This window comes from Rousettus aegyptiacus, unplaced genomic scaffold, assembly GCF_014176215.1.
Source record: "Rousettus aegyptiacus isolate mRouAeg1 unplaced genomic scaffold, mRouAeg1.p scaffold_m13_p_1, whole genome shotgun sequence".
NCBI classification, from domain to species: domain Eukaryota; kingdom Metazoa; phylum Chordata; class Mammalia; order Chiroptera; family Pteropodidae; genus Rousettus; species Rousettus aegyptiacus.
In genome coordinates, this window is record NW_023416284.1 from 8,296,205 (window position 1) to 8,315,221 (window position 19,017).

At 51.2% G+C, this 19,017-nt stretch overlaps 1 protein-coding gene across 2 annotated transcripts in view; it reads left to right on the forward strand.

Annotated features, from left to right (window-relative positions):
• The window catches only part of KAZN (kazrin, periplakin interacting protein), a 911,581-nt gene that overhangs the window by 507,539 nt on the left and 385,025 nt on the right, over positions 1-19,017 (forward strand). For both annotated transcript variants that reach the window (XM_036228924.1, XM_036228931.1), the window contains exon 3: positions 8,305-8,542. In XM_036228924.1, coding sequence (XP_036084817.1) covers positions 8,305-8,542 — 238 coding nt within the window. The remainder of the gene's footprint in view (positions 1-8,304; positions 8,543-19,017) is intronic.

The following is a 19,017-nucleotide window of genomic DNA, read 5'->3' on the forward strand; positions in this document are numbered from 1 at the left end:
TTCGTGTCTCAGAGGGGTAAAGGGAAGAAAGAAAAGGCAGAGACCTTAGGCTCATTGCTGATCTGCTAAAGGGGGATCGTAACACCTGTCTTCAGTATTGGGAAGATCCAGCCTGAGTTAGAGGCAATAAATGGATGAGCAGAGTGGCAGACTCCAGTGGATCTCCGAAGACTGGGAGCTGCCCTCACGACTCTCACCGTCACCACCGTCATCTCTGTCATCCGTGTCTGCATCACCGATAACATCTATCGAGTTCTCTCCAGGCACCAGGCACTCTGCCAAATGCTTCGCACGCATTGTCTCTTTTAATTCCTCAACACATTTACGAAGCAGGTAGTGACGTTATCCCCATTCTAGCCATGAGGAAGTTGAGGCTCAGAGACGCTAAGTAACTCATCTAGCGTCACAGAGCTAGTAAGTGGAAGGGCGGGGACTCGAACCCTTGTCTGGCTGACTCCAGAGCCTATGCCTCGATTCTACTCTCACCCACAGAGAAGGGTGAGGTCATCGATAGTGTCAGCGAGCATCGTCCCACCAGGAGGCCGTGGAGAGGGGGCTTCGCCGAGATGAGGAATTAGATGACTGAATGCCTGGCAGATTTGGCTGTATTATCTTCAGCCCTTTTGAGGAAACCTCCCAGAGACTGCTCCGCAGTGCTGGAAAAAAAAAAAAAAAAAATAGCTCCCAGCCCATGGAGACGGCCAAGACAGGAGAGGGCAGGAAGTCCAATGAGATACCTGGGGGCCGGACCAGTTTTGGGGGCTGTGGGGACAGTTTTCTGTAGGTGGACATATTTGTCCCAAGGTTTTGTATTCTGCTCGGCTGTTGTTATTTGCCCAGTGTCACTCCTGGAGGCTGTGGCAGAGCCAAGAGGCCAGGCCGTCACCCACACGCCCTTGTAATCACCATACAACACCAAATAATAAGCATATCAAAAAACCTGAAGAACCTTCAAGCAGCAAAAAAATCGCATTTCTGTCAAGAAATACGGGCTTTACATATATCTGCTTATGTGTTTAAGTCTTTGGTTAGTATGTATATTTAAAATGTATCTATTTCATACACGGGAGCTTCTGAATTATAAGTGATTATTAAAGAACTGTTTGCAAATGAAAAACACACAGAAGTTAGTAACCAGGTTGGTTAACTACACACACAGAAGGGATACGCCTGGGCAACATTCCTGTCTGTAGGTGAGAGATCGCTCGGGAAGCCAAGAGGAGAATGTCACTGTTCGCAGTCATCACTGTGCTGTTTCTACACAGACACAGTCACCCGTCACTTGGCGACGGGGAGTCTTTCTGAGAGATGCGTCATTAGGCGATTTCGCCATTCTGTGAACATCGCGGAGCAGGCTCACACGGACCCAGATGGGGCAGCCTACTACCCACCTAGGCTCTGTGGTCTAGCCCAGCGGTCCCCAACCTTTGTGGCACCAGGGACCGGTGCTCCTCTGAGGATCTAATGCCCGATGATCTGAGGTGGAGCTGAGGCGGTGATGCTGGTGCTGGGGAGCGGCTGCAGATACAGACGAAGCTTCGCTCACTGGCCCGCCGCTCACTTCCTGCTGTGCGGCCCAGTTCCTAACGGGCCACGGACCAGTACTGGTCTGAGGCCCAGAGGTTGGAGACCGCTGGTCCAGGCCATTGCTCCTGGGATACATACAGAGTATGTCACTGTAGTGAATGCTGTAGGCGATTGTCACACAATGACATCTCCGTACGTGAACATGTCTAAACAGAAAACGTACAGTAAAAATGTGGCGTCCTGTGCTTCTGTACGGCTGGCCGTGTGCTTGGTTGTTTACGCCAGCATCGCCACACACCTGTGAGTAATGCACTGCGCTACAATGTCACGACGGCTGTGACAACACTGGGCCAGAGGAGTCTCTCAGCTCCATTGTAATTTCATGGGAACACCGTCCTATGTGTGGTCCATAGTTGACCCAAAGTCGTCATGAGGGCATCACTATACGTGCCATTGGTATATAAATCACACACACACGCAATCTATATCTGCGCACGTCCTTTCCCATCCTCTGGCTGTGGGCTGTTTCCCTACGCCCCACAGCCCTCTGCTCTGTGTTTTCTGCCTGGTTTCTTTTTTCCCTCCACCCCTTCATTTCATGACTGTGGTTATGAGGGTGACCAATGGTGGGGGGCATTGCTGGGAAGGGATTATAGCTTAGCTATTGGGGTTCACTGTCTACACACTCTTCTCCACGTTCCTCCCCTCCCACCCCCAATCTTCTCACCCAGAGCCCGACGCCTGGCTGCCCTCGTCTGAGAGAGGCTTTGCCCTTTTCCCCAGAGTACATGTTAAAACCCACTCAGCCCAAGTCGATCGTGTAAATGTACAAAAGATACATCTCCTAGATTGGCCAGGATTCGCATGTGACAATTTGAATAAAGAGAGCATCCATCGGCAGAGAGCGGAGGTGATTCCCTAGGGACTCTTGAGTGGAGGAAGGCAGAAAGACATGGGGCCCGCGGCATCCAGCAGAGACAGAGCAGGGAGCCCGTGCGGCCACCACCCGCACTCGGAAGGTTCCTCGCATTTACGGGTTTCGCACGTGAGCTCAGTGCTTTACCAGAACCTGTCCTGAACGCCTAGACCTCCAGCACCTTCACGAGATGCTGGCTGGTCAGGCGTGGGAGTGGGGGTCGACATTTGAGCAAGCATCTCCCGGAGACCTCCACATCGGGGGTCTTCAGCCTCACTTTGAGAAACACCGGAACCAGCCTGAAGTCCAGAGGTGTGTTTCACACAGACACTGTTAGCAGGAGGTCGCCTTTAATTTGAAGTGCCGGAGGCAGAACCACCGTTCTTCTCCCTGGCTCCCGTGGGCAGCCACCTGCCAGCCCAAGGGAGCGTCAGGGGTCCTCAGGGCACTGAGTCCTGGGCCCAGGGGTCCGTCACACGCTGGCCTCCCTTTCAGACCTCTCCTTTGCCGCCCTGTCCCGAGTATGAACTTCCCCTTGAAGCCAGGACCATGTGAATACTGCCTCCCATTCTTGAGCCAAACAGAAACCAGGGCCCTGATTGAGTCAAGAGAAAACTGGGCCACATGTTTGCATCTTTAAGTCCTGGCCCCAGCTCACTCACTTGGCAAGTATGTGTCGAGCACCAAAGGCAAAGAGGATGAAGGACATGCAGGCACGCGCCTCCCCTCACAGACTTTTTAGGTCCGTTTTGTGATCTTAGACTAAATCGCTCAGGCTCCGCGTCTTAATTGGCCCAATGTAGATTCCAGGTGACTGGAACTCCCCTCCACCTGATGGCGTTGTCTCAAGGATGAAATAAGGGGCGAGATGTGACAGTTCTTTGGAAAGTGAGATATGACTAGAATTCCTGGAGGAGACTGAAGACGGGAAGGGTTTTAACAAGAGAAGAAGTATCTTTGTGGATATGAAGTTATAGGAGGTGGGGGGAGGGGTGAACTTGCGCAGTCAACACAAACTCTTTGGAGAAGCATCTGTTGAGCACCAGGCAGTGAAAGCAAAAATAACTGGACACCATCCCGCCTTCCCGAGGGTCCAAGACCAGCTGAGTGGGGACATGTGCTGGGGGGTGGATCGCAGTCTTCACCTGGGCATTGGGTTGCACGCAATGGAAACCATCAGATTAGCTCCAGGAAAGGACATTTATTTCTTCTGAATTCCACGGAGTCGAGACTAAACGGCATCAACAGGACGCCTTGGGGACCTCAGGACCAGGCGTTTAGAGACCTTCGCCCCAGTGAACCAGATTTATGGCGACTGACCTCTCAAACCCTCAGCTCATATTTCAAATTAATAAGTAACCAAACAAACAAAACAATCAATCAATGGCAATACATGCTACGAAATCGGTAAATGACGAATGTTAAATCTAGGGGATCAAAAGGAATCAGATGCAGAGAGAGCCAGGGAGATTATTCCAGGCAAAGGCCCTGAATTAAGGGTCTGTAGTGAGCTAGGGGGAGGCTGGCACAAAACGAAGTCAGAGGCCAGTTTGCGCGGCATGGCGGACTTGCTCTCCTACCTCTGGAACTTAGGAGGGTCCATGTGCATCGGTGGTCCAGCATGAGCTTGACAGTCCCTGGTGCGCATCGGTAAAAGTCTTTGTTTCTCCATTCGTATACACTGAGGGTGCTGGAGGAAATGGCCCCAAGGTTGCCTCTTAGGACCAAATAGCATCCTTTGGTTAGAGGGTAGGGCCACCACATATAACAGGGTTTCCTGGGACAGGTCCAATTTATGCCTCTTGTCCTGGCTTCATTACTCATGCCATCCTCTTTCACTCTCAAAAGAGTCCCAGTTTGGACATCAAGCTGTAAACTCACTCTATTTACGGGAGAAGGGAGGTGCACATAACATTGCTGCCAGCGATGGGTTCGCCTCTGGCTTGCTTCTCATCAGGAATTTTTCTTTCTCTGAGCAAAGGACGGTTTTGCACTTTGCAAAGTGCCCAGGTGAGCTTTGGCGGCGGATACCCAATGCACATGGCACGGTTTGCTCATTCTACTTAGAAAACCGAACACTCAGGAAAAACCGGCAGAGGCCGGTGACTACACGAGGGCCAGTGCGCGGCCTGAGCCTTGGGTGGCATTTGGATGACAGGGAGGCACAGCGACCAGCGATACCGGGGAAACGGCAGCCGGTCCCTGCGAAGCAAATACTCTTTCTGGCTTGGTTCTTCATATCGGCTTACTGGGGTCTGAGGCAAGAGCTACTTTAGGAACATGCAGAAGGTAGGGTCCTGAGACAGAACACACAGTGCTGTCAAATCCTCATGGCTGTGGGTCCGAGAGAGAGCGAGAGAGCAAGAGAGAGCGAGAGAGAGCGAGAGAGAGTGAGAGAGAGAGAGAAAGAGAGAGAGCAAGAGAGCGAGAGAGCGAGAGAGAGCGCACCGTGGATGACGGATGGGTCTGGAGCCCCAAGAAATGAGTTGTAAATGCTTACTGGCCCCCAGATAGGCACGTGAGCTTGCAAGGGTGTTAGGCCAGTGGGAAAGGATGGATTCCGTGGCTGGTTTGTTACCTGAGATCACCTAAGGAGGAGCGCTGGTGGAAGTTGGAGGGAAGAAAGGTAGACCAGTAACACTGTGGGTTTAAAGCAAGTAGATTCTGGAGGCTAATTGATCTCGGACTTCCCCTCTGAGATCTGGTCCTTCTGCGTGTGGGTGAACAGAAGGAGGTCCAGCTGGGGAAAGCCCCTGTTTCACGTTAAGAGGGGGGAAAAAAGTCTCAAAAAATAGAATTCTTTAAGACCCTAGGAGGCACCCTAGGAATTTCTTGAAACGTCAATGGCTGTACCACAGTTGGGGAAAAGGAGGCCGAGAAATGAGAAGGGGTCCGAGAAATACGTCTTGGCCTCCTTTCCTCCTTGTTGGATATTTTGTTTTGTTGTGTGTGTGTTTGACTGGATTTTAAGGTTCTGGTGTGTGGGGATAATCTCGCTGACGAGGAACATGAGTAACAGTTGGTCAGTTTGTTTACCGCACAGACACGCTCACACACACTTGTTTGCAGAGCGCTGACTCTGAGCAAGGCGGCGAGGACGCAAACATGAGTAACACGGACACTGACCACCCTCCTCCCTCAGGCAGACGCTCCCAGCGGAGTGGGAGAGAGACAGGTACACAGGTAAATTACTGCACCTTCGGAGGAGTGCTGTCCAGAGGTGTGAGTGCACGCGCGCGCGCGCAGACACACACACACACACACACACACACGCACACGCACGCACACAGCTGCTCTTAATTGTTTTCTCACGAGGTCCGTTCCCAGAACACCCCCTCCCTTTTTCTGTGTTTGCATACGTGCTGACCACTTTAAAGTGAGCGATTTGATGGTATTCATTACATTCCCTATGGTGCGCAACTGTGTCTGCTTCTAAAACATTCTGATCACCCCGAATAAACCCCTTCCCCGTTAAGCAGCGCCCCCCCCCATTCTCACCCCGCCCCCAGCCCCTGGTTCACACGCATCTGCTTTCCGTCTCCGTGGATTTATCGTCTTTCTGGACATTTCATGGGAATGGAATCACATAACATGTGACCTTCTGTGTCTGGCTGCTTTCACCTAGCGTAATTTTTTTTTAGGTTTATGCACATTTTAACACATATCAGTACTTTATATGTTCCTTTTCATGGTCGAATAACAGTCCATTGTGTGGATATACCACAAGCTGTTGTTTATCCATCCTTTTGTTGAGGGACGTTTGGGTTGTTTTCACCTGCTGGCTATTGTGAATAGTGCTTCTATGAATATTTGTGTACAAATCTTTGTGTGAATCTGTTTTTTACCTCTTTGGTGTGTATACCTAGGAGTGGTATTTCTGGGCCATATAATTCAACATTTAACTTTCTGAGGAATCCCGAAACTGTTTTCCACTGTGGCCAAAGCATGCCTCCCTTTGGAAGAAGACACACAAAGCTCTAATTTTGATGCCCCTCCATGATTTAACTGAAGAACTTCAAGGAACTGAATCCTGTTTTACAAATATACCCAGTCGAAGTGCCTTCGCCGGCCCAGTGGGTCAGAACTTGTGCTAACGAGGCTAAGGTCAGGGCCAGTCCCCAGCTGACTGGTTAGCTGAGTAGAGTGGACAGAGTGAAAAATTGTGTCTGCTGCGACAAGCTCCACCAGCTAATACTGTCCTGCCCTCTTGCAAAAGCTTTTTAGTGGTCACAGGGGGATGGAGCAAGAGTTTGTGTTCGTGGTTCCCTGTAAAAGGAAAAAACAAACTAACAAAACTCCAGCATCCACGTCCTTCTGAAGGCACAATGGGACTGCCTCAGAATCAGATGACTGCTTACTTCTGGAGCTGGTTTCACCTGATTTCTGTGGGCTCTTTGTGTAAATTGCTTAAACCTGCCTGTAGACTCAGTTTCCTCGTCTCTAAACTGGGAACAATACCCCTTACTCCAAAGAGATGATAATGCACATTATGCATTTTGCAAACGGAAGGTTTCCAATAAATGCTGTTGAATTCTCAAGGGTCCACGAACTCAGGCTGTGCAAGGGCTTCTGCCCTGGGCTCTGAGCTGGAATGGTGGTGGACCCGTGACATTGGCTGTTTTAAATTGTCCTATTTGCATGGAATGAAACTTGCTATGGTAACAAGGTCTGGTGGCTGGAATCCAGGGCCCCAGTGAAAAATGCAAACCCTGTGCTCTGGGAGGACGAAGGGCTAGATGGCTTTATGAGCTTCAGGTTCCCTCGTGTTTCCCCGTGAAGAGAGTGGGTAAGCTGGGGTCAGCTGGCTTCGGCACTTCCAGTAGGAGGGGAAAGGGAGAAGCCCCGCGGACGCCTTCCAGCTTCCCGTCCCGGCCTCATCCCCCTCGCACCCCAACCCAGCGAAGAAACTTGGGACCCGGCTAAGGCCTCCCGTGCACCTCGGGCGCACACACCGGTTTCAGGTCTGAGTGGAGGCCAGAGCGCGAGCGGCCCGCCCTGGGGAGGGACAGAGCGTTCCTCGGAGGAGGAGGAGGAGCGCAGCGCGAATCCGGGGGGCGAAGGTGTGTGTGTGTGGGGGGGGGGGGCGGCTGGAGGGTGAGAGGCACGCGGGCCACCAGCCCAGCTCCCCGCTGCAGCTGCCTCCCCGCATTTCAAGGAACCCACAAGGCAAGAACTCCACTCCCGAGCTCGCGCCGGATGCCCCTCCCCCGGACCTCCATCCCCGGTCCCCTCGGGGCCCCTTTACCAAGCACCCCTCAGTCCAAGCACCCACCTCCTGCCCAGCCCCAGCACGGCGCGGGGCGCTAGTTCGCCAGGGCGGGGGCCGCCCCACCGCTCCACAGGGAGGGGACCGAGGGCCGGTCTTGGAGCAGGCGCCCCCCCACCGCTCCACAGGGGCGGCACGTTGGCCCACTCGGAGCCGCCGCTCATCCCCCCTGGCCCCCCCGGGGGGTGTGTCCCCGAAGTGGGGGCCGCGGGAGGCTGAGGGGGAGCCCGGGCCCCCGGCCCAGGCCCCCTCCCGAGCGCGCGCCGAATGGTAGGCTCCACCGAGAGTGCCGGGCGGCGCGCGGTGTCCTCCGAGCGCTCTCGGCGCCGGGGTCTCGGCGATCGCGGCCCCTCCTCCCGCTCCCGCTCCTCCTCCTCCCGCCCCCCGCCCCGCGCCGCCTCGCGCCCGCCGCGGCTCGGGCTGGAGGCGCCGCTGTCATTCCTGCGCCGGAGGAGCCGGCGCTGCCGGTGCCTGGGGCCGGGGCGCGGGGGAAGCCGGGCCGCGGGGGGACCCAACAGGTAGAGCCGAGGGCGCCCGGCCGCGCGCGCCCCCCGCCGCGCGTCATGCAGCTCTTTGTCACCTCTCTCGCCCCCAGGCCAACATCCTGAGCATGATGGAAGACAATAAGCAGCTCGCGCTCCGCATCGATGGGGCGGTCCAGTCGGCCAGCCAGGAGGTGACCAACCTGCGAGCCGAACTCACGGCCACCAACCGGAGGCTGGCGGAACTGAGCGGCGGCGGCGGCCCCGGGCCGGGCCCGGGCGCGGCGGCGGCGGCGGCGGCGGACGCGGCGGCGGCGGCGACCATGGAGAACCCCCAGCTCGGCGCGCACGGTAGGACCGCGCGGCGCCCGGGGCGGCGCGGGGGCCCGGAGGTGGCCGCGCGCTCGGCTTCGCCCGCGGCGACATCTCTTGGCGTGGCGGCTCGTCACCCTTTCCGCCCGGCGCGGCCACCGCCGCTCCCCGGCTGGGAGTTGCAGGCGGCTGTCGTGAACGGAGACCCGGGCGCGGCGGGCACGGCTTCGCGCGGTCGCGCCGGCCCCGCCGGCGGGCCCCTTCCGGCCGCGGAAAGTGCCCTTTAGTTTGCCCCCAGCTCCGTGGGCAAACTTTTCATGCCCGGGCCTTCGCCCCCACGCCCGGCAGGGGCGAATGCCACAGCTCCCCCCCGGTTCCGGAGGGGAGGCTGCTTCCTTTGGAAGGGCTGTTCCCCCGAGCGCGAGCTCCAGGCTCTGCTGCCGTGGGGTTAGGCGCTGGGGCCGCTCTGCACTTTTCTCCACGGACGCCGCATCCCTCGTCTCCATTGCGTCTGGACTTTATTTTCTCCCCACGTGAGACCGCGCGGGCAGCGGGGATATAGCGATGCCACAGTGGATGCCCTGCTCGGCAGGGAGTTTAAATTTCCAGCAAATAATTGACCCCGGGAGCACTTCCCAGGGAGAAATCTTAGACCCTCAGAGGCCGAGTGGTGTGGGCTCCTGGCGAAATGAAGGCTTAGATGGTGGGTTGCCCCGAGCCGCTGCTGCTGCTCGAAGGGGCTCTACAGTTTAGAGGAGAGAAAAAAAGAAAAAAGACAGCTGGTCTGTGTTGACATTGACAGCGTTGGAGCTCTGAACCCTCTGAGGGTTAAAGGTGGAGGAAGCATCCCAAAAATGTGCTGTTTATTTTCTGTGAATTGAAAAGTTTTTTTTTTTTTTTTTTGCCTAGTTGCCTTTAAGAAACAGGTGCCACTGATTATTAATATCATTTGAATTGTAAACTAAACTGCTGAAATCCAGAACACGACAGAAAAAAAAAAAAAAAGATATCCAGACCAGGAGAGGGCCACTTGTGTAAATACATCACTCGATGAAGTATGAGGTACCAATGGCTCAGTGGCCCAGAAGGATTTTCTGGTTTTGTTGTCATTTCAAGAGCTTCTCCTAAGTGTGGAGAGTCTGTTTTCCTAGTAATGTCGTTCCTTCGTCACTTTGTTTCCTCCTTACCTTTCTGGGGAAGGTGTGCTTTTTTGGGGTGTCACGTGTTAAACCTAAACATGATTAGTAGTTTTCATGCTCAATTCCAAGTCAGACCTTAGCTTGATACTTGGAGTTCATCTAAAGTCTTCGGAAGCGGGGCAGGAATTTGGTGCGGAGGTAGCCAATGACGTAATGGTGGGCAGGTGTTGTGAGCCTGGTGCTTGCTGCACGGTTTTCAAGGTGGGTATCTGGCCATTCTGTCATTGATGCCTTGCTATTCATCGTGTGCGAAAGATGTTCTTCGCTGGTACCTAGGCAAAAAGAAAGGAAGGCAGATTGCACAGCAGTGCCTTACTTTTTATAGGCAGGGTCTCTTCCAACATTAAGAAATAGCTAAGAACTGGCGTTTTGCTAAGAATCACAAGCCGTGGTAAGGAGGAGTGAACAATGCTGGTTTATGGCCCCACCGTCTGCCCCTTTCCTCAGCCAAGGAAAAGTTAAGTGGCTTTTATCTGAGTCCTGAGTCTAGTTGCAGACTGAGCATGCTAAGGAGGTCAGTGCAGCAGTGATGGACACCCTGAACTTCGGAAGCCGGAATACTTGGCTGGTGGTTAGGGTGTTTCAGTGAAGTAAGGGGGTTGTTTTCCTTTTCTTCCTATAACAATGCACAAGACTGTGGAAGGGGAACTGGCTTTTGAATTTCTCGATGTCCACACACACACACACACACACACACACACACACCCACCCCCCTCCCCAGCTCCCTGCTGCTCTTAGGGAGCAGCCTGCCCTTGTCGGTGGCTGTCCGTGGGTGGTGAATGAAGGACGGTCTTGATTTTTCCTCTGTGTCCCATTGGTATTTTTCAAAACCTTTCCTAGGGGGCATATAGTGATTTTCCAATCAGAAAACAAATGTTAAAGGTTTAAACTCAACTTAATTGTTGGCCACGTATCCCTCTAAATTGATGTGACTTGAAACCCATGTGATGGTTGAAAGGAAATCCAGCCCCCAGTGGGGCATTATTTACTCATCTACAGCCACAGGACGTCAGTCCGGTACTTTTTACATGATTTAGCCTCCGTGAGTTTTGCCTTCTTGTTTGGGTTTGCTTCGGTTTTCCTCATGACCTTTTCTCAGCATCCTGGTAGCACAGAGCCCCTCCGCAGAAGTGTTCTGGTGGTTTCTTGTGCTCGTGTTTTGGTATTCTTAAAGGAAAGCATCGGATTCTCCCAAGTTAATTTTAACATGTGGTTGATTGGTTTCCTCATGCATCTTCATAAGATACCTCCAGGAAGGCTCACAGCAGCTCAGCTCCTGGGGGTTCCTGACTATTCTTCTGAATTAGTCTTTCTGTTTTAATTTTGTCTGCGTTGGTGCGATTCATCAGGCCCAAACCCTAAGAGTATTTAGCGCTATTGAGTTATCACTTTTCAAATCAAGGTTTTGAATGAAATGAGTATCTTTCAAAATGTAAAGGTATAAGTCATCTTTTAAATAAAGGGCATTATGCACATATTAAATGCATGCTAATGTGCTTTTAATAATATTAGTACAATGGTTATGGGGGAAAGAGTCACCTTTTGCTCCTCCTGCCAAAAATTGTTAGATCCTTTCTTACATTTGTTGGTTAAAAAAGAATTTTTTTAAAGATGAATTAAACAAGCTCATCAATCTACCATTGGATGTTTTGTTCCAGTGATGATATTGGACAGTAGGTAAGTCAATGAAGAAAACTTGGATTTTCAAGAGGGTTAATGCAGTGTGTCGTTTAAACGAAATATTAACTTGGTTGGTCCCTCTGTGCACTGGCATGGTTGCTACGTAACAGAGTCTAGAAAGTGAACTGCTGAAAATCTGAGCTCTCAACACTTTGCAGGATCTTCTTTCGGAATCTGTGTTCAGAGAACACTTGGCAGCCAGCCCGTCTTCTCTCTCCTTGCTTCAAGTGAGTTGGATAATCCCTAATGAGGATGCTGGCATACGGGGCAGAGGGCATGCGTGCAGGGTGGCACATTTCACAGCTCCAGAGGCGGCCTCTTGGATTGGTGGGGGTCAAAACTGCCTTTGACAGGTGGGCAGAAGGAGCCTTGCAAGGAACAGAGCCAAGCATTTGTTGCGATCCGTCTTGTTGGTAGCCAGAGAACCCATTTGTTTAAAGTAACATTTCTAAGCTGTTTTCTTCAGCGTAACATCTCCGGGAAAATGTGTTTAAAATCCTTGCTGTTCTTTGAGGAAAAAATATAGCAGTTTGTTTCCCTGAAAATGTTTTATCTGATGAATGACTAATATTAGATTCAATTGGTTGCTTTTGCTATGCATAGAAGAAAACAATTAAACGCCATTGTACCCAATTCAAATAGGTGTCAACTGTGTATAACATAAAATACTTACACCCAATAGGATGCTATTAGTTTTTTTGTTGTTGTAATTTTTTTTTTTAAGGAAATAATGTATTCATATGCCTAGCTAGCGGAAGAGCTGGTAACATCTTTCCTGGGTGGTGAGGGCTTACCACCTACTGCATTCTGTTAGGACAGGGATGGGAAAAAGCGTCATTTTCTACACCTTGATGCATTTCCATAAATAGATGCAAGTTTTATTTATTTTTTCCCTCCCCAGGTGTTAAAATAGGCTGTTACTTCGGGTCCCGCTGCTCTTACATAGCATTGCTATAACACTAGAAACTCTTGGGTGAAGTATATGTTACGTTTGGACTGGATCGAATGTGTGAGCAGTCTTCTGTGGAGGTGCTAGACACTGTTGCTTTGCGAAATAAGTCCCGTCTTCTGGCATTCCCGTCGCAATGCATCCTGCTCCTGCTCTTATTTTCTCAGCTAGACTTCTTTTTTTTTTTTTTCCTCTCTTTTTTTCTGAGAAAGAGAATTTTCAAATGGCCGAGAGGATAGAACCAAATGTGGCGGTATCTCTGGGGCCTCCTGTTAGCGTGGCCCTAAGTTACAGAGCTTGCGAAGTAGCACAAGCCTCAGTTTCCCAGCCACATCAATGGGCTGAAAGAGGCGCGAGGGTCTTTTCCGAAGCTGGTAGGGTGTCATGAAGCGGGGCTTCGAAGTTCTTCCTGGAAGTCAAAATGCATGGTCACGAAGATGTTACTTACACATCAGGACGGCGTGGTTGAGATTAGTTATTGATCGGCTTACTTACTGTCTTTCTGTCGTCTTTGGAAAATGCCTTCGGAGAACCCACGAAGTCAAGTTTCTGGTTCTGGTGGATTTCATGCTTCCAATATTTTATGATTTATTTAGGTTTCCCTAAACTTCTTTGACCTGAAGCAGAACTCTAGGTCAATCTGACTTTTATAATAGGAGCCTAGTCACATATTCACTCAGTGTGAGACAAGGCATATTCTTCCCGTTCCTTTGGCCCTCTGCTCCCCAAGACTGCTGGCACTTTTTTAGGCATCCCGTAGGCTATAATTTGTGACTTCTGGCTGCCAGGGAGCTTGTAGCAGATGGGCTTGGCAGGTGGGGAGTGCTCATTGGAATGCTGCCTTCTCACCGTGCAAGTCATATGGGCCCAGAAGGTCAAGCTCAGGGTGTTGGCGTATCCATTGCACATTATATATATGGGATAGATTTATATGCCTCAGTCATATAGCTAAGGAAAGTGAAACCAACATGAATCCCTCTGTTCTTTCAGACCTTGTCCAGGACTGGTTTATGTGAGCATTAACACTTGGCTTCTTACCCCCTGCCATCCGTCAGGCATGAACACAATTCATTCTGCCTGCTGAAGCCAGGAAATGGGTTTTTAAATGATCTTGTAAATGCAAATTAGTCTGTACTGTTTGGGCTGGATATTAGGGTGAGTAACACATGGGATGACAAGGGGTGCCACCAACAGCCGTCATCGCAATGTTGTAGTCATCTGAAATGCAGGCGGAGTGGGTTCAGGCAGAATCATCCAGGAAAAGACGGCTTCCCTGAAGCCAACAGAGTGGCCATCCACGGTGGCAGATTGTACCTGACGATTCAAGAGCAGGCAAAGAGGCCCACCGGCCCGCGTCACCATCTTCACGTTTCTCTACCAGGCTCACCTCACTCGTGAAAAAACTAGAGGAAGACCAGGAAGGGAATCTCTTCCTCCTCCCCATGAGATTAGGCGAGACCAGAACGTTCTCGCTTGTTTGATGCGACCTCAGAGCCAAGCAGCGGAGTCTAGGCTGCATTCTGTGGGCATTTCCGCTTCCCTCCTCGGACTCCGAAGCTGCTAGAAAGATGAAAGAAGCTAAACGTAGTCTTACTGAGTTTGGCAAGGACAGGTGTTTGAGCAGGTGGCTTCTGCGTGGTGGGAAATCATTGGATCTCGATTTGTTTTGGTGTCTTTGTTGACTTGGCCTTGCCAGACCTTTGGGTCAGACGTCTGAAAAACACCCGTCCCCTTCTCCCTCTGACCACTTGAGACCCGTGCATGAGAGCTCAGATGGAGCTTGTAACAGGCCATGCTCCAAGCAGAGCATCTCCGCGGTCTCCGCGCTCCCCTCCCATGATGTGCGGTCGGTCAGGCTGGGAGGGCGGAGAGAAGGCGGAGGAGGAGACCCCTCGCCCAGGCCCAGCTCCCGCCTGCGCTGTCCTGGTCCATCAGAGCAAGTGCCGGAGCACCTGCGTGGGATGCGAAGGCCTCCCGTCCCCAACAGTGGGGTATCAGGTCTTCAGGTTGTTCGAAGTGATGATGTGCATCGTTTAAAGTGCCCTCTAACGGAAGGCGGGCCCGGAGCTGGTAACTTTGGCGCCTCGTTATGGTTCTCGGAGCTTACGTTCTGGGTCCACGACGAGACACCAGGTATTCTGTAACCGTCCTGACCCCAAGTTTTCTCTTTCTTTCTCTCGCTTTCTTGCTTTCTCTCTCTTCCTCCTCCTTTCTTTCTTTCCTTCTATCTTTTTTTCTTGCGTCTTTTTTTTTTTGATGAGTAGTTTAACCTAAGATGGAATGAGAACCAGTTTCAGTGCGTTTGTCAGAATTTTTCATAAGCAATAATAAGGACGTATCAACATATCAAGTATTGTTTGGAGTGGTTAACATATGTAATTGAATCCTGAGCCCAAGGAGGTGGCTACTATCAGAAGAAGAAACCGAGACACGGAGGGGTTAAGTCCCTTATCTGCAGTGACACAGTAATGACTACGATGGTGGTGATGATGGGAGGCTTGGACATAGTCTCACCTGAAGCCAAGTACTGTTTTAAGTGCTTTTCTGTGCTGACGCTGTAGTTATGTATTTAGTCCTTGTAATGACGGACGAGGCAGGTACCACTGTACCCATTTTATGTAGGAGAAAACTAAGGCACAGAAATGATACGTTACTTGCCAAAGGGCCATTAAGTGACCAAGCTCTGGCTCCAGAGTCCCTGTTTTTACTCATCCCACCTCGATGCTCAGGGTGATCCAGGACTTCAGACCCACCATGTCTCTCTGGGATTTAGACCCACGAGTGCTTCCTGTATTGTCTCTAAGTTGGAAACATCCTTTGGTTTGTTACTGTAGGAAGGTTGAGGAAGCGTTAGGCTTGTCTCATTCTTGATTGTCACTTTTTTATTTCATTGGGAGCTTCCGGGTTCTCATGGTTAAACTTCTAGCGGAGAGTTACGGGAGCAGCACTCGCTCTCATTTAGGTGTGAGATTAACTGACAAAGAGGGAACTGGATCCTGTTTGCAAGGTTAGCAGCCCAGGGCTCACTTGTCACCAGTGGGAAAAAAAGGAAGCATTTTGTTCCTGGGCTTGGGGCCTCCTACTGCATGGACTTTGTATGTTTCTCTCTCTTAGGAAGGATGATTCCAGGCAAAGCTGGAATCTCGTGGTCTTATTCTCCGACCACCCCATGTCCCTCATTTTCCTGAGTTCTCTCCCTGTGACCTCAGTAGCCTCCGTGACCCAAGACCATGTCCAGCAAGGCACCTACTAAGTTCTCACGGATTCCCGTATGCTAGAGTCTCTCGGCCTCGGCACGGTTGACATTTGGGGCAGGATAATTCTTCGCTGAAGGGGAGGCTGTCGTGTGCCTTACAGGATGTGTAGCAGCATCCATGTCCTCTGCCCACTAGATGCCAGTAGAATCTTCCACTCCCCGGTTGTGAAAACCACAGATGGCTACAGAAGTTGTCCAGTGTCCACTGGGGACCAAAATTGTCCCTGGTTTGAGCACCGCTTTGTACGCCAGGCGTTAGGAGAGACCTGGTTGTGAGTCCTAGAAGGATAGCTCTGTGAGAGCAGAGTTTTATCTGTTTTCCGCTCCATTCACAATACCTAGAATAGTGCCTGGCACGTAGCAAGAGCTCAGTAAATTATTGAATGAATGAATGAATGAATGGAGTGAATGAATGAACCCGTGATTATTAAATTACAGCGTATACAAAATTTGGTCTGCTTATCACGTTATGCATGGTGTCATGAAGATCAATGATTTGATGATAGATGGTTTTAATTGAGTATTTATTTGCCATAGGTCAGCACTGTTCTAAAGACCCTTTCTCTGTATTACCTCAATTCATCCTTTCGACTGCCTTCCGAGATAAGTGCTATGTTTGCCATTTCACAGATGAGAAAATTGAGGCACAGAAAGGATCCGTGTGACTTGCCCTGGATCACCAAGCTCTCAAGTGGCAGAGCCAGGATGTGAACACAAGTCACTGTGACTCCAGAGCCTGCCTGGTCTGCCAGCTGGGCAGTTGTGCAGCCCTGTAGAATTTTTCCCCTTCCTGCCCAAGGAATCATTTTTGTTCTAGAACTGGCACTTACAATTAGGGTTTGCATGTCAGACGCTAAGTTATTCATCATAAATCCTCAGAGCTCCGCTGTACAAACTCTGCTTTGTCACTGCCAGAGAATCCGTAGCCAGGAAGGATTCGTGTCTGGCCAGAACTGAGAGGACAGCTTAGTGACCAGGCCACGTTCCAGTGTGAGGATGTCTCTTCTCACTGCCTCACTGCTGGGCTTTGGCTAGAGAGAGTCACAGAGAGGACTCGAACTTCTCTCCTTTCCGGGAAAGGGGACAGTGGACCCCGGAGCTTCTTAGCAGGGTCCTTCATTCTTAGAAAAAGGGGTGTTCCAGGGTCAGAATTGGGGAGCTGGAGAGACTCTCGAGATCATCTTAAGAGGGGAGTGGTAGCACTCGCCAGCATTCCTTGAGCCTTTGGGGTCCTTGCCCAGACGCTGCAGTGTGCTGGGCGAAGCATTTCCTCATCCTGCTTTCCCATCACCGTGAGGTAGGTGACATTATCACCTCCGTTCTAGAGATGGAGAAATCGAGGCGTAGAAAGGTGAGGTTGCTTTTCCAAACTCTGGCAAACTGGTCACCTGCTGAGCAGAGGAACAGCAGAGTGGAACCCAGGCTCCGCTGCCCCCTGGAGCCTGTCCACTTCACCACGACAAGAATCTTGAGACGTCGTGGGCAGGCAGCGCAAAGACTCGCCAGCCGGCTGGGTCTGCCCTGTGCCGACATCACCTCCTCTCCCGCCCTCCTTCCTCTTTCTTCCTTTTCTTCCTCTCTTCTCTCCGTCTCCTTTTATCTCGAGAGGTTGGGCACGCAGGTCCAGGGACCACAGATTTAATAAGATAACGGGCAAAGCCATGTCGGCGCTCGCAGGCTAGTAGACGTGACTGACATGGGAACAATTACATTTATAATAAAGGTCTAGACAAGTGTAATGAGAAAATAGGTGACGGCGTGACAGACACAGGAGCCTTCACAGATGCGCATGGCGGTGGCCATGCGTAAGCAAAGCACGCTGGGAAAATGCATTAATTTCACTACAAAAGGTTAAACTGACCACGAGAGATGATTAGAAAGTACAACTTTTTGGGTAGGTCAGGACCGGACACCGCGGAGAACAGCTGCTGGCTGGGACGTTCGTCCCCAAAGAGCATTTCTTAAGGAGAAGGAAGATGTGAATGATACAGCATTTAGATCCTGAATAATAGCCTTTTTTTTTCCCCCTCCAAAGAAAACAAAAAAAGTGGATTTCAGTAGGCCCTGAGTCTTTTAAATAAGCTCTCCCCTTGTATTATCTTCCTGGCTAACGTCAGAGCTTCTTGTCAGCTGCAGCAAATGAATTAGTTCATTTTCCTTGATTAACTTGAACGTTCTTTAAACCGTTGAACGTGGCGTATTTGCTTTAATGCAGTAAGTGCGACTTGGAACACAATGGGATTTACGCCACGTTCCCCCGCTCCTCTTCTTGCCATTGGAAATTCTGCGCTCACCGTTTCTTGACGACCACAGGGTGTGAAATTGGGAAATTTGCTGCTGACCCTGGAGAGCACAACCGTGGTACCACGGGCCTGATGACTGATGGCCGGGGGAGACCGACCCGTGGTTATATGCATATCGATGATCTTAATTAAGGTGTTCCTCAAGCCTATGGCTTTCCTTCTTCCTATAAGGTTTACTGCGTGACGTGAGAAGAAACGGGACTGTTTGACGCATCTTTATCAGATTTGGGTGACAGAAAAGCAAGGCCTGGCCAGCTGCCGTTTTGCAGACACCGTCAGCCCATTCGCTAGAAGACATTCCAGCCTTAATGCAAGTCTTGCGTAGAAAGACTGTGATTCCAATGTCAGCTGTTCTACGGTGAGGGTCATTGTCACAGGCCAGTAGAGTAGGACCCTGTCCAAACTCAGCTGGCCAACGTGTGGGTTGGTTCCACCACGGGTCAACTCAAAACCCAGCCTCCAGCACCTTTGCCATTATCGCCTTGCCTCTGAAGCCTGGTCTGGCCTCCTCGGTTCACCAAGCCCCTTCTGCCAGGCTCTTGTCCCCAGGATCCCGCTGCGTTTATCCACCCTCTCTCTCGTTCGCGCAGAGGAAGTCACTAGGGAAGCACTAGGGTTTATCACGCAGCTCTTTGTGGTACACAAAGACAGTCACAGGCATTGTTCTCCCTGGACCCGAGCAACTGGCTCATGCGGTTGAATTGAGGAAGACACCGCAATATATTTCCTCAAATAAAAAAACGGAGGCTCAGTGATTTAAGCCGACTTGTCCAAGATCGTTGAGCTGGTCGTTGACCAAGTCGCCTCTCTTTCTGCCAGTGCGGGATCAGGCTGGCTGCACAGGCAGAAGTGGGCTGCCCTATAGCTTGAGACTGGAGGAGGTCTGACCTGGCCTCGGCCGCTCCCTCTTGGGCATGGGCCACCCTGTCTTGTAAGGCCTGCGTGGTGCCACCGTCACCCCAAGACTGTGCTCCCTTACTTTGCCCCCCCCCCCATCATCCAGTGTCCACCACGGCAAAGGGAAAATCCAGTTTTACAAATGGAATCCCATTTTTTTAACACTATGTTCTTTCATCATGTCGACGCGGTTTTCTAGTCATTTGACTTCTCCTTCACTGCCCTGTCTT